Source organism: Hyperolius riggenbachi, chromosome 1, assembly GCF_040937935.1.
Source record: "Hyperolius riggenbachi isolate aHypRig1 chromosome 1, aHypRig1.pri, whole genome shotgun sequence".
Lineage (NCBI taxonomy): Eukaryota > Metazoa > Chordata > Amphibia > Anura > Hyperoliidae > Hyperolius > Hyperolius riggenbachi.
The window spans coordinates 223,661,348-223,675,999 of NC_090646.1; the positions used below are offsets into that span (position 1 = coordinate 223,661,348).

The 14,652-nt window shown below is 42.5% G+C and overlaps 2 protein-coding genes across 8 annotated transcripts in view; one reads left to right on the top strand and one right to left on the bottom strand.

Moving 5' to 3' along the window:
* Positions 1 to 14,340, bottom strand: part of LARP7 (La ribonucleoprotein 7, transcriptional regulator) — a 97,022-nt gene extending 82,682 nt beyond the window's left edge. The window contains exons 1-2 of one of the 3 annotated variants that reach the window (XM_068281297.1): positions 14,154 to 14,340; positions 13,159 to 13,359 (exon numbers count right to left, since the gene is read on the bottom strand). The gene's annotated coding sequence lies outside the window, so the exon portion shown is untranslated. Of the gene's footprint in view, positions 1 to 278; positions 404 to 13,158; positions 13,360 to 14,153 lie in introns of those variants that run through there. The other 2 variants (XM_068281288.1, XM_068281280.1) reach the window with 2 other exon arrangements.
* The window catches only part of ZGRF1 (zinc finger GRF-type containing 1), a 116,456-nt gene continuing 101,972 nt past the window's right edge, over positions 169 to 14,652 (top strand). For 2 of the 5 annotated variants that reach the window (XM_068281241.1, XM_068281251.1), the window contains exons 1-5: positions 170 to 646; positions 6,133 to 6,193; positions 6,274 to 6,354; positions 12,345 to 12,404; positions 13,185 to 13,361. In XM_068281241.1, the coding sequence (XP_068137342.1) occupies positions 6,173 to 6,193; positions 6,274 to 6,354; positions 12,345 to 12,404; positions 13,185 to 13,361 (339 nt within the window). In that variant the 5' untranslated portion in view covers positions 170 to 646; positions 6,133 to 6,172. Of the gene's footprint in view, positions 647 to 6,132; positions 6,194 to 6,273; positions 6,355 to 12,344; positions 12,405 to 13,184; positions 13,362 to 14,414; positions 14,616 to 14,652 lie in introns of those variants that run through there. The other 3 variants (XM_068281231.1, XM_068281261.1, XM_068281270.1) reach the window with 3 other exon arrangements.

Genomic DNA, 14,652 nt, shown 5'->3' on the forward strand with positions numbered 1-14,652 from the left:
AAAAAAGATACATACAACATGTATAAAAAGCATCAGGCGATTCTCCGTACTGCTCCGTCCGTAGCCACATGATGATATACTGCAAATGGAGCTGGCTAACAGAGGAGCACGGTCGAAACCGTTCGGAACGCACATCCCTGCTGGCCACGGAGCAGTTTGGAACACAAACAACTGACACAACGAACTATACAGGTGTACCCAGTCAGCACCCAGCCAGGCACTTGATTCATAGTGCAGCTATGTCAGTAGTATGCCAGTACAACCCCCGATCCGCTCACCTGGACTGCTCACATGTCACTCTCTTTTACACCAAACAGGCATAGATGGAAAGGCGGAGATGCACGTCACCAGCAGGCGACAGTACACACAGCTTTGTTCGAAACGCCCACTCCTCCTCAGACAGAGGGCTGCCCAGAGAATGCCTGCGTTACCATAGCAATCACGGCATGCTAAACGCCTGTTATCACTTTTTACACATGCCAAACTTTTTTACTTCAACTTCACTATAGTCAGAAAAATCGCAACTTCTGTTACAAAAAGACCACTAAAGAGATTATCTTAAATCCTCGAAGTGTTGATAGAAATATTAAGCTGTCGCAGAGTAGTGACGTCTGGCAAGCGCGAACTGCTCGAAATGCTTCTAGGAGTGAGTATTCTGAGCAGAGCAGAGGCTGTCTGTTACTGAGTTCTCTGTTCAGTGTGCATGTCTGTTAAGTGTGGTGTGATAAGGAGTGCTAGTGGAATGCCCTGCTATAGATGTCCTCTTTCATAGAGTGGTTGGAAGATACCTATGTGGGGAACAATGTTTTATATAATTAGGTATAATTAAATGTATAAAGAAGCTGCAGTGGGTGAAATATTGGAATGAGCTTCCTTACAGGCTGTATAAAACTATCAAGTTTTTGCTGAATTAAAACTATACTGGGTTTCTGACAAACGTGGGTGTGGCTGCATATGTCCCCAGTGTGCCATGCAGATAAATTGTGGCTGTAGGACTCTCACCCCCTAAACTTTGCTATACCATTGCAACAATACCGCAAAGTCGCACCAGACATCTATACAGAGAAGCATAATACATTGAATGTATGCTTCACTGTAAATGTGCACGTTGCCCTGTAAAACCACAGCACACTGCGTGAGTTCTCCGTAACCTTCCCACCATAATGTGAAAGCACAGTAGGAATATCATTACATATGGTTTCAATGTAATTACATTGTCTGTTACAACTGAGTATAAAGAACACAATGGGAAAGGACCCTAAGGCCTTGTTCATCTTATAAATCGCCAGCACTTTTGCAAGCTCTGGTGATTTATAGGGTGATTTTGAACGCGCTCTTACAAGCGCTTCAGAGCAATTTCGGCTTAGAGAAGGGCTTTTGCGAGGTGATTGATTTTTTTACTTTCTGACATCAGTCAGGAAGTGAATTATTTAACCCAAAAATGAATAAATGCAATGTATTTATTCATCAATGCCATGCTGCACAATGAAGACCAAGAAAAGCCATGTGCACTGAAAGTAGTGATCAGCTCTATACTCCCTCCAACCCCCGATCCACAAGAGTCCAGATAAAACACACCACAGCCAAGAGCAAAGAGGACTATGTGGAAAAGTGGAGGAGTTAAATAAAAGTCACAAAAGCTAACCATATACCAGTCTCTACAGAGAGAATATAAAATGGCCCCATACCTGGAAAAGCTCCAAAACTCTCAAGAGAGGAAAATCCTGAGTGTCTACAGATTGAGTACTCACAACCTCGAAATACAGGATCTTCTCAAAAAATTAGCATATTGTGATAAAGTTCGTTATTTTCTGTAATGTACTGATAAACATTAGACTTTCATATATTTTAGATTCAGATACACACAACTGAAGTAGTTCAAGCCTTTTATTGTTTTAATATTGATGATTTGGGCATACAGCTCATGAAAACCCAAATTTCCTATCTCAAAAAATTAGCATATTTCATCCGACCAATAAAAGAAAAGTGTTTTTAAAACAAAAAAGTCAACCTTCAAATAATTATGTTCAGTTATGCACTCAATACTTGGTCGTCGTAGGTAAGTGTGATGCACACCTCCAGTTGCCCAAAGGGGATGTGCCAAGGCTCAGTCCAGCAGTACTCCAGACAATTCAAACTTAGGAAGAAGATTGCCGGCACCATCCAACGTAATTTTCATGCTCTTTTTATTTTTCAATTCATCACAGCAAATACATGGCGACGTTTCGAGGGTAACCTCTTTATCAAGCTCTTGCTGCAAGTGAAATACATTCAACCTAACCAAACCATCTTTATATACTATCCATGAAGTGCACCTGACCAATGAACCACCGATTTCATTACCACCAATCATAATGGTCCTTGTACATAGCGGACCTGATGGGGAACTGTCTTAACTTACTCTCATTGGTGCATTTGAACTGGGGCATCTCACACCCCCACTACACACCCACCTTGGATCACGCCTGCACCTCTCAGGTGTCAGCCATCCAGACGGGAGGACGGCGGGGATGGCTGACACCTGGTGGTTCATTGGTCAGGTGCACTTCATGGATAGTATATAAAGATGGTTTGGTTAGGTTGAATGTATTTCACTTGCAGCAAGAGCTTGATAAAGAGGTTACCCTCAAAACGTCGCCATGTATTTGCTGTGATGAATTGAAAAATAAAAAGAGCATGAAAATTACGTTGGATGGTGCCGGCAATCTTCTTCCTCAATACTTGGTCGGGAATCCTTTTGCAGAAATGACTGCTTCAATGCGGCGTGGCGTGGAGGCAATCAGCCTGTGGCACTGCTCAGGTGTTATGGAGGCCCAGGATGCTTCGATAGCAGCCTTAAGCTCATCCAGAGTGTTGGGTCTTGCGTCTCTCAACTGTCTCTTCACAATATCCCACAGATTCTCTATGGGGTTCAGGTCAGGAGAGTTGGCAGGCCAATTGAGCACAGTAATACCATGGTCAGTAAACCATTTACCAGTGGTTTTGGCACTGTGAGCAGGTGCCAGGTCGTGCTGAAAAATGAAATCTTCATCTCCATAAAGCTTTTTAGCAGATGGAAGCATGAAGTGCTCCAAAATCTCCCGATAGCTAGCAGCATTGAACCTGCCCTTGATAAAACACAATGGACCAACACCAGCAGCTGACATGGCACCCCAGACCATCACTGACTGTGGGTACTTGACACTGGACTTCAGGCATTTTGGCATTTCCCTCTCCCCAGTCTTCCTCCAGACTCTGGCACCTTGATTTCCAAATGACATGTAAAAGTTGCTTTCATCCGAAAAAAGTACTTTGGACCACTGAGCAACAATCCAGTGCTGCTTCTTTGTAGCCCAGGTCAGGCGCTTCTGCCGCTATTTCTAGTTCAAAAGTGGGTTCATGCTTCCATCCGCTGAAAAGCTTTATGGAGATGAAGATTTCATTTTTCAGCACAACCTGGCACCTGCTCACAATGCCAAAACCACTGGTAAATGGTTTACTGACCATGGTATTACTGTGCTCAATTGGCCTGCCAACTCTCCTGACCTGAACCCCATAGAGAATCTGTGGGATATTGTGAAGAGAAAGTTGAGAGACGCAAGACCCAACACTCTGGATGAGCTTAAGGCCTCTATCGAAACATCCTGGGCCTCCATAACAGCTGAGCAGTGCCACAGGCTGATTGCCTCCATGCCACGCCGCATTGAAGCAGTTTTTTCTGCAAAAGGATTCCCGACCAAGTATGGAGTGCATAACTGAACATAATTATTTAAAGGTTGACTGTTTTTGTTTTTAAAACACTTTTCTTTTATTGGTCGGATGAAATATGCTAATTTTTTGAGATAGGAAATTTGGGTTTTCATGAGCTGTATGCCAAAATCATCAATATTAAAACAATAAAAGGCTTGAACTACTTCAGTTGTGTGTATTTGAATCTAAAATCTATGAAAGTCTAATGTTTATCAGTACTTTACAGAAAATAATGAACTTTATCACAATATGCTAATTTTTTGAGAAGATCCTCTAGAGTCTGGGAGGCACAGACAGACGTACAAACCCAGGGAGGAGAGACTATGCAAACGCTGTGAGCAGAAGACCCTTGAGGATGAAAGCCACTTCCTGCTGCAATGCCCCAAATATACTGTAACCAGGAACACTTACTTTAAGAAATTGATTGAACTATTCCCAGACTTTCTCACATTAGAAGATGAGAGAAAAACATACAGTATATCTTACTGTCAGAAGAGGAATCCACAGTGACAATGGCTGCGCACTGTCACAGCATGCCACAGACTGAGAGGAGTATAACAGAACTGTAAACCTAAAACATGTCCACAGACTGCTTAGCCATTGTCCCCCTACCCCACCCCCTTCCATGTCGCCCTTTTCTCCTTGCTTTGGCAATACCTGTAAGAATCTTGGTCATGCCAATAAAGCTATCTTTGATTTTATTTGACTCAGGAAATCGCAATACAAAGGCTATCATTCATAAAAGTGTTGTCAGTAACAAAAATCAGTGCGGGAAAATACCGCTGTCTGGGTGGTCATTCATAAACATGTTTCTAGTTGCGATAGGAGTGCGGAGATATCCCGCTGTAGGCTAGCGTTAGGCTGTCGGTAGGCATGCGGAAACAGGAGATGCTGGCCGAGTCCCTCCATGCGGTGTTCTCTCTGCTGCTGCTTGGGAGGTCTGTCCCATTCACTTACATGTACTCTGCATGCTTATCACTACATCCAGGGGAGCGGTAATCCCCGTCTGCATACCGCTTGCGTTAATTTTTATGAATTTACATTTTGTTACATTTCCGCATAGAATCACCGCACAATCCGGTAATTTATCGCTCTGCTCCGGAAAGTCAGCTTCGCATGCAGAAACAGCCTTGATGAATACACATTTTGCACAGTGCTTGGTAAAGTCGGCTTTTTTTAGCATTTCCACATGCGGGAACGCTTCATGAATGATAGCCAAAGTGGTTTTTCAAGTGCTTTGTGATTTCCCTATACCATTGAGCCAAAATACTCAGAAAATGGTACAGGTAGCGCATTTGCGATTTTTAAAAAATCGCAATGCTCAAATGTGAACAGACCCTAAAAGTGCATGCCGCTCAGCTTCATTTGCAGCCCTGTGTTCAACACCTTTTAATTTTCCCTCTTAGCTTGCAATCCTTTCTTGTGACTTGAGAATGTACTAACTAGGTCATCAAATACTAATTAGGTACTAGACTCATCACATTATCAAATCTACTGTCTCTTTTGAGTTTATATCAGAGGCTAGGGTCTAAATAAATACCACTACTTAATTATTCATTTGAATTAATCCTTGTCTTTTAGTACACCTTGAAAAAATTAGGAGCACTGGTGTCTCTGATCTTTATATTTTGTGAATTCATACTATTGCACTTTGTTTTTGTTTTTTCCCTTGCTGCTTTATCTGTCCGTAGCAGCTGGAACGCACATGCACATCATTATTTTTAAGGGTTTATTTGATCACTGCCATTTTTTCCTGGCTGTCTTCTTTTTCCTTGTTTTTATAGGGAAGATAACTTGTACAGTATACACTTTATCTTGACTTAGTAAAATGTGATAATTTTTTGATAAGGGGCAGCATTTATTAGCATTTTGTCTCGTCTTGTTTGGGTTCTTCTACTATATAGCATAGTTGCACATATAATCTAATGGTGCTGATCATTTCCTTTATGTTTCTGCCTTTTTCTGTATTTAAATACCAGCTCAAGCACTTTCTGCATGCAATTTGTACTTTCTACTGTTGTGTACATGAAATTACAACCACAACCCAAAAAAGTATTGGAGGATATTGGTTTGTCACCATACTAAACCTAGAGTGTGGTAGGCCGTCATTCTGCTCACCCCGACCCCAACTTACCAGCAAAGCGTACATGCGTACGAGAGACATAATCCCCTCTGAGGCTCATTAGGCTGACATTAATTGTTCAGTGTTCTGTATAAAACCCTGAGGTAAATGTTTTGGTGCCAAGTTAACCTATAATAATGATATACTGCACAACTGATAAGTGACCCAATTTTAAACCGTTTTAGTGAAACTGCTTTCATTTATAATTTAACAGTTCCACTTACAAGGTAGTACCCCTTTGGTCTGTTGGTTCAGTTTTCTGTGCTTTTTGTTTCTTTTAGTTGACCTCTACTTTGTATAATTGGTTCCTGAAGTGAAGTCATGGCAGAAGCAGTATTTACAGTAAGTATAAATAATTACCATGACGTAATGAAGAAAGGAAAACTCCTTGGATCAGTAAAATCACATTTTCTTTTTTTCAGGTTTTATATACTCATCAGAAGACAAAGAAGTCTAAAGTTTGGCAAGATGGTATCTTAAAGATTTCAGCTGGTGGAAATCAGGTGACTGGTTTTGCTAACACTATAAAAGAGCCTGGGCACAGCTCAGGACCCTGGTAGATGTTCTAGCAAGTTTATTGTTTGTCTTTTCTAATGTTGCCCATGTAAGCTATGCCTTTCAAGTAAATAGCTGAAGAGTTGGGTGGTTAGGAAACTGTCTAGTACTTTTGACATGCTTTATGCATATATCAGGAACTGGTTCTGCACACTGGCAAAAGAAAAGAAAACAAAACAAATTAAGGGTTGCTTTACCAGAGACCAACATGCTGGTACTGTATAGAGTGGCAATGTAACCAGAGAAGACTAACAAAGATGAAGAATAAAATGATCAGTTTATAAATAAATGGGGAAAATGTGGGCCTGAATAGGACTCACGAAAAACAATTGTCATTGATGTTCTGTTTATAACTACACAGTTGAATGCCCAACAAATCAAGGTAAGTTCTAGATCTTTAGAAATAAGACATGTCACCAAATAAATAGTTACAGGCTAGTGATAACTTGCGGTGTATGGGTAATAAGGATGGTCAATGTGAAGCAAATATACATTTTATGCAAACTTATGCAGGTTGCAAATGGGCCAATCTAGCAATTGTAACAGAATATATTTGCATACAACTTTGCATTTCATTGACTATCCCTAATGGGCAACAAACAAAAGTTTAAAGCAAATCTGAAGCAAAAATGTATTCTTATCAGACATCTGTTGGCTACCCATACACCGCAGGCCGGTCCCTGATCGATTGCCTCTGTCGCTACCTCACAAATGTAAATGTGCCCCATGCAGTAAAATTTACTTCACCCATTGCGGTGCTCATAAATCTTCCACATTGCTGTCCCATGTAGTTACCGGCATATAGCACATTTAACCTCACTGACTATATGCTGGTAGCCGCAGGTGCTGGAAGTGCAGAAGTGGAAGATGTATGGGCAGGTTAAGTATAATTTACTTTATGTGGGGCACATTTACATTTTGGAGACAGCAGCAGGAAGTTCCATCGCATTCGTTGCTAGTCCCGATCTTGCACACTGCGCACCCAATTGACCACGTAGGCCTGAAATTTCCTAGCATATCCAATCGATATAGTCAATTTTTGCCTGGAATTGGTTGAATCATCAATCCGGCATGTGTGTGGCTTCACCAATTTTTATCCGATTTAATAATTATCGAATTAGATGGTCGATCGGCCACCAAATGGTCAGCTGTATGGCCACCTTTTAAAAAAAACTTGAATTGTTATCTGTGCAAAAAAGCATCTCTGAGCTAGTCAACTAACTTGGTCAAACTCAGTCCTGTTTTCTGAAAAGTTTAAACAGCCAAGAAACAATGAAAGACAGATTGAGATAAGGTTTTACTGCAGGAAACTTTAAAGGGTCATTAGCTCTGCTCTGTTTTACAGCATACAATACAGAGTGCGGGTTCTAAACTACAACTGTGACAGTCTGATGCCATGAAGCTGTATAACTGAAAATAAAAATGAGACTCTTTTTTCTTTGCTACTAATGTTCTATTTATTATCCATACTACACATACAATTCATGATTTCGTAAGTTTATTCTCGAATCATGAGTATCGAGTGTTAATCTACATAAACAGCTTGAAATAGGGCTATATTCCTTTTGTGCCGTGCAATATGTCTGGTTATTATTATTGACTGCTTTCAAGTAGTAGTAAATTATTCTCTGGTTTCACCTGGGATTTTTTAAATATATTTTAACCTTTCTGGCGTTCAGTTTCTACTGTATTTTTGTGCAATAAGCGATCCAATTAATTTCCATCAGGGTCTGAGTCCACTAACACAGTTGTGTCCGCTTCTGTCCGCTTTTCAGCATCTGTAACATTGATGTGTAACTGAAAGGCGGACACAACTGCGTTAGTGGACTCAGGCCCTAACAGTTTTTCCTGTAAAAGACAAAGACAAACACTTACGTTGCGCTTTTCTCCTGTCGGACTCAAAGCGCCAGAGCTGCAGCCACTAGGACACGCTCTATAGGCAGTAGCAGTGTTAGGGAGACTTGCCTAAGGTCTCCTGCTGAATAGGTGCTGGCTTACTGAACAGGCAGAGCAGAGATTTGAACCCTGGTCTCCGGTGTCAGAGGCAGAGCCCTTAACCATTACACTATCCAGCCACTGACTAGCTGTAACTTACCAGAATGTGTCAAGCAAGGGTCTAGTATACATTTTGAGTATAATAAAAGCTTGAAACACAATATTTTAACTAAACTTCCAAATTTCTCCCCAAAATCTCTGACCATTTACACTACCAAGCTGCAGCTGCTCAACCTGCACTAAAACGAATGTAAAGGTGGCCATACATATTGAGATGTGGTCAGATTCAAGAGAGAAATCTCTTTCTAATCAAATCTGATTAGAGAGAGATCGGTCAGCTGCCCATACTCCGCAGGCCGATTCCCGATCAATTTCCACATTAGATCATTTAGGAATCGGCTGCGTCCGTTGCCTCTTGCTGCCCCCCCCCCCGTTGTATAAATGTACCCCCGTGTGTGCATTTATATATTATCTATCCTGTGTCGCCCACTGCGCAGTGCCCATCTGTCTTTGGAATCCCTGCAGATTATTGTAGGTAGGTAGCCTGGTCTAGGTGCCTCCAGCTTATAGCTTAGCCGGGTACAGGTGTCCCCAGTATAGGCTAGCTAGGTACAGGTGTCCTCCAGTATAGGCTAGCTAGGTACAGGATTCTCCCAGTAAAGGCTAGCTAGGTACAGTAGTACCCCAGTATAAGTTAGCTAGGTACAAGTGTCGCTCAGTATAAGCTAGCTAGGTACAGGTGTTTTCCAGTATAGGCTAGCTAGGTACAGGTGTCACCCAGTATAGGCTAGCTAGGTACAGGAGTATCCCAGTATAAGTTAGCTAGGTACAAGTGTCGCTTAGTATAAGCTAGCTAGGTACAGGTGTTTTCCAGTATAGGCTAGCTAGGTACAGGAGTCCCCAGTATACGTTAGCTAGGTACAGGAGTCCCCAGTATAAGCTAGCTAGGTACAGGTGTTTTCCAGTATAGGCTAGCTAGGTACAGGAGTCCCCAGTATACGTTAGCTAGGTACAGGTGTCGCTCAGTATAAGCTAGCTAGGTACAGGTGTCACCCAGTATAGGCTAGCTAGGTACAGGAGTCCCCAGTATACGCTAGCTAGGTACAAGTGTCATTCAGTATAAGCTAGCTAGGTACAGGTGTTTTCCAGTATAGGCTATCTAGGTACAGGTGTCACCCAGTATAGGCTAGCTAGGTACAGGAGTCCCCAGTATACGCTAGCTAGGTACAAGTGTCATTCAGTATAAGCTAGCTAGGTACAGGTGTTTTCCAGTATAGGCTATCTAGGTACAGGTGTCACCCAGTATAGGCTAGCTAGGTACAGGAGTCCCCAGTATACGCTAGCTAGGTACAAGTGTCATTCAGTATAAGCTAGCTAGGTACAGGTGTTTTCCAGTATAGGCTATCTAGGTACAGGAGTCCCCCAGTATAAGTTAGCTAGGTGTGGGGCTCCAGTACAATGTAGGCAGCAATAGGAAAGCTAGTATAGGTGCTCACAAATGTTAGCTAACGTGCTACCAAGGAAGCAGTGCTCCAGGACTGATCTGTCTCTGGAATTGCCGGTGTCTACGCCTTGGCGGAATTGCTCACATGGTCCTCAACAACTTCAAACATACAATGAGAGGCGGCACGCTACTGGCTGCAAAAGTGCTTGTATTAGTGAACAGAACACATTACATGTTACGAATTCACAGATTCTTCATCAGATGCACCTGATGAAGGATCTGTGAATCCATAAAATGTAATGCGCTCTGTTCGCTAATACAAGCACTTTTGCAGCCAGTAGCGTGCCACCTCTCATTGTATGTTTGAAGCTGTTACTCCCCAAGCCTTTTTCCAGCGATCGGTGCAGGGGGTTAAGGAGTTTTTCTGTACATCAGTTACTGGTAGTAGGATATACAAGAGGTGATTCGGACATATGTAGCAGGGTTGCCAAATCATCCATTTAATTACTGACAAGTCTAAATTATGAAAGTTTTGAGGCTATTTACATATATTCAGTGCCTTAAAGGTATTTACTATAACTAGCCACAATACCTGTATAATTCATACATGTCAGCTAATAAAAGGGGTGAGCTGGCAACACTGGTTCATAGCTTATGGAAGGAGTGTGATATGATGAGGATGGCTTGGCATGCTAAATTTTCGTTGTTTACCGTATATTCTTGAATATGTTAACTCCAATATTTATCCCTCTTAAAGTGTACCTGAGACGAGAAGCGTCTCAGGTACTATACTTACCTGGGGCTTCCTTCAGCCCTCTTGAGGCTGCTCTTCTCTCGCCGTGTCCCATGGTGGCTACTGTCAGCCACAATACTGCCTGAAAGCCTGGCTGAGTCACACTTCGTCGCACATGCGCAGACTGGCCAGGCACGCTCCCTCGGCTGGGAGCGTCTTGTGCTTGCGCAGTGCTACTGTGCAGGCGCCGAACTTTCCCAGGTACGGAAGCGGGCCTGGCCGGGCACCCAGTGAAAGCTAGCTAGGTACTGGTGTCCCCTAGTATAGGCTAGCTAGATACAGGTGTCGCCCAGTATAAGTTCATCAAAGCGCGACTCGGCCAGGCTGTCGCCGGTATTGTGGATGACAGGAGCCACCAGGGGAGACAGCAAAGGACTGAGTTGCCTCAAGGGAGCTTAAGGAAGCCCCAGGTAAGTAAGGAACCTTAGATGCTTCTCGTCTCAGGTTCTCTTGAAGATAGAATTTTTGAATGTCTCAAGTGTAAGGCCCCATTCACACTAGAGCATTTTGCCGCGATTTCGGCAAAACGCTCAAACGCTAGCGCTTTTTAAAAGCGCTAACGTAATGATACTCTATGGGCCCGTTCTTACTTGGGCGATTTGCGCTAATCGCCACAAATCGCCCAAAAACTGGCAAAAATGTGAAACGCAAACGCGTCGCCTGCACCATTTTCAGGCGATTTCCCGGCAATCGCATTTCAGTGCTATAGAAGCGCTAAACGCGATCGCGGCAAAATCGCCGCAGTGTTCAGTGATTTTTCCATGTGAAATTGCGGAAAAATCATCCCTGCAAAACGCCGGCGTTTTGCATTTTGTAAGTGTGAATGGGGCCTAAGTCTCACCAGCAAAGTTAATGGCTGTATTTGGGGGCCAAGATGGGTCAATGGCTACACTGCATAAAGTATTGCACCCAATACTCCTCTAGGCCCCCACATACAGCCATTAACCCAATTAGTCACCAAGTGCAACTCCTCTTCCTCTCCTAAGTAAGCAATGTGGCCAGTATCTTCCCCTCTCCTCAGGTAGTCAATGTGGCCAAGATCCGTCCCCATCCTCTTTCCCCAGGTAATCAGTGTGGCCAGTCTCTATCCCCCTGTTCACCCTCCCCCCCCCCCCCCCCCCCATAATACGTGTGGCCAATGTCTATCCTCTTCCCGTCCTCCAACCCAAGTAATCAGGGCAGCCAGACTCTGTCGTCCCCTCCCAATGTGGTGATCAGTGCACCCAGGATCTGTCATCCCCTCCCAATGTGGTGATCAGTACATTGATGATCTGTCCTCCCCTCCCAATGCGGTGATTCGAGCACCCAGGATCTGTCCTCCCGCCCTTTGCCCCCTTTTAGTGTGGCCATTATCTATGCCCCCTCCCGATTTTACTGTGGGGACGCTGACGTTGGCGCAGGGAAACCGGCTATAGGATTAGAAATGTGGGACTGTCTTACATATAAGGCAATCCCTATACTTTTTATTCAGCGAATCAGACCTACATTTCTTAACTTATATAATATATAATATATATATATATATATATATATATATATATATATATATATATATATATATATATATATATATATATATATATATATATATATATATATATATAGTGTATACACACACACACACACACACACACACACACACTTTTTATTTACCCCAGCACACTTATGTTTTGACTTCTGTCCTATATATTGCTTTCTTAATACAGGCTGCTTTATACAATGACAAGGGTCAACGCCTGGATACTGTATTCATAAAAAATGGCAAGGTGAGTTGCTTTTCAAAAAATATATAACATTTGTTCAGTTACATTATATTAGTGTCATATCAAGCTGATCTGTGTATTTTTTATTGTGATATATTGAGGTTTTCTTCTTTTGGTGTGTGTGTCTACGTCCTTTTAAAGCTGGTTATACTCTTGGTTTTGTTTTTTATGCAAATCATCACACTCCTGGAAGTTCTGATTCACCATCAGATTGCTGGGTACTCTGTAACTTAGGGTGTTTCAATTCCTACCCCATAGAGCCACATTAATCCATGCCATGCCCTAATGAGGATCAACCAATCCGAAACAGTCTGTATGCATGTTGGATTATTGTGGCTCTGTACACATAACAAGCACATCATTGCATTCCAGTGGTTCTGGAGGTGTGGTTAGCTTCAGGACAACAAAGGATGATTTGCATATTCAGCAGTGATGCATTGTGGGATACATCATATGCTCACTCCAATCTGAATAATCGCAAATACCTTTTGTTTTAAGAAGGCTAACTTTTGTTTTGCATAGAATTTTAGTAAAAGGCCTTTTGGCCTTTTTGGTCTTTTTAGCCCCCTACACACGCCTAGGTGTTCTGGTTCACCATGAGCTTGCTGGATACTCTTTAGTTATAGTTAGTGAACTGCTCCTCACTTTTAACCAGTATTCTGGTTTTCAGTGTTGAAGTTGCAGTATAGGGTCACATCATACTGACAGTCAGTTGCCAAATATCTCTACCAGCTGGGAGAGGGAGGTGTAAACTCACCATTCTACATATTATTTTTTTGGTAGGTGAATCCTGGTGATGACCTAGAAAGTGATCGATATCTAATCACAGTGGAAGCTGAAGGTGGAAGCAACACTTCTTCAGACAATTCCACTGGAAGTGAAGATGTATCCATAGTTAACAGATCTGGACCTAAGCCTGTTGGTCTGCGTCCTCCGGCTGGTTTAAAGAGAAAATTTGCTGTAAGAGACAATTACATTTCTGTGTAACTGCAGCATTACTTTGGTTTTGGTGCAGATCCTGTAACAAACACTAGACTGTAATGGCTAAATACCTTATACAAAGGTGAAAACGGATGTTATAAACAATTGTATCTATCCTCCCACTCCTAAAAATAACTTTTTGAGGTATCCCACAATTCTATTTTAAATCTACTTTTTAAGTTTTTAAATTTTATTGTATCTGCTCAATGACACCATGTTTAAAGAAAGCCAGAACTAAAATCTATGAACTGTTGATCCTTTTAATCTCTTCCCTGCTCTCGGAAGCTATTCTTTGCTAGGAAAGAGTTTTATGGCCGTAATTCCTTATCAGTGAGGGTTACACTATAGTCCGAGTTAGTCCCGATTTGAGAGAAACTGTCACTTGCATACCTGAATGTTAACTCTTTCAGGTAGAAAAAATAGCAACACAGCCTAGTTATTTGTATGCTTGGCATTGTACATACACGCTTATTTCATCAGTTTATTTTCACCTCAGTATTCACTTAAAGTGTCCCCATCTGTGACTACTAAAGTGTATAGTGGCAGTATTTTCTATTCAGGAAATTATTTTGACTGCCATTTATGATGTCTAGGAGGATCTTTCTAGGATTACAGCCTAGTTCTATGACGGCTTGGTACTATACATACAGACAAACTGGAGCAGGAAGACGTGATCTGGCACTGTAGCTTTAATTAAAAATGGCACATGTACAACTTAGATGGATGAACACAAATCGCAGTGAAAAATTCAATAGTGAAAGTTCCTTGTACTTATCGTGCTCCTGCTGGGGTGTGGGAGATGACTGTGGGTGCCAGAGGGTACACGACCTTACGACCGTTTCGCTGTGGGGTGAGCCTTGCTTCTTCCGAGGGCTGCGTGCACAAAGTGGGGATCGGAGCAGGCTATTGAAATAGCCTGTTTCCATATAGGATCTCCACCTGCCCGTCCCACGTGTCCCCGGGCCAATCCAATAGGAGAGCTGCCTCTGGCTCCATAATATCGCGATGACAGAAACATCATCATGCTACGAGGGTGCTGTGCGCATAACCATGGCAACGGCCGCGTCCCATACTGCTATCCCGAATAGCCACGGCGGAGAGCTGTCAGCCAGTGGGCAGCAGGAGGGGGCGGACCCACTATAACCCACTAACCCACTATATTTTGCAGTTAGAAGAGGTATTGCTGTGCGGATCCATTTCGGCATAGCCAAGTAATAAAGATCTCACCTGCAGGTAATATCGTTTTATAGACCCAAAAACTTTATTTTTG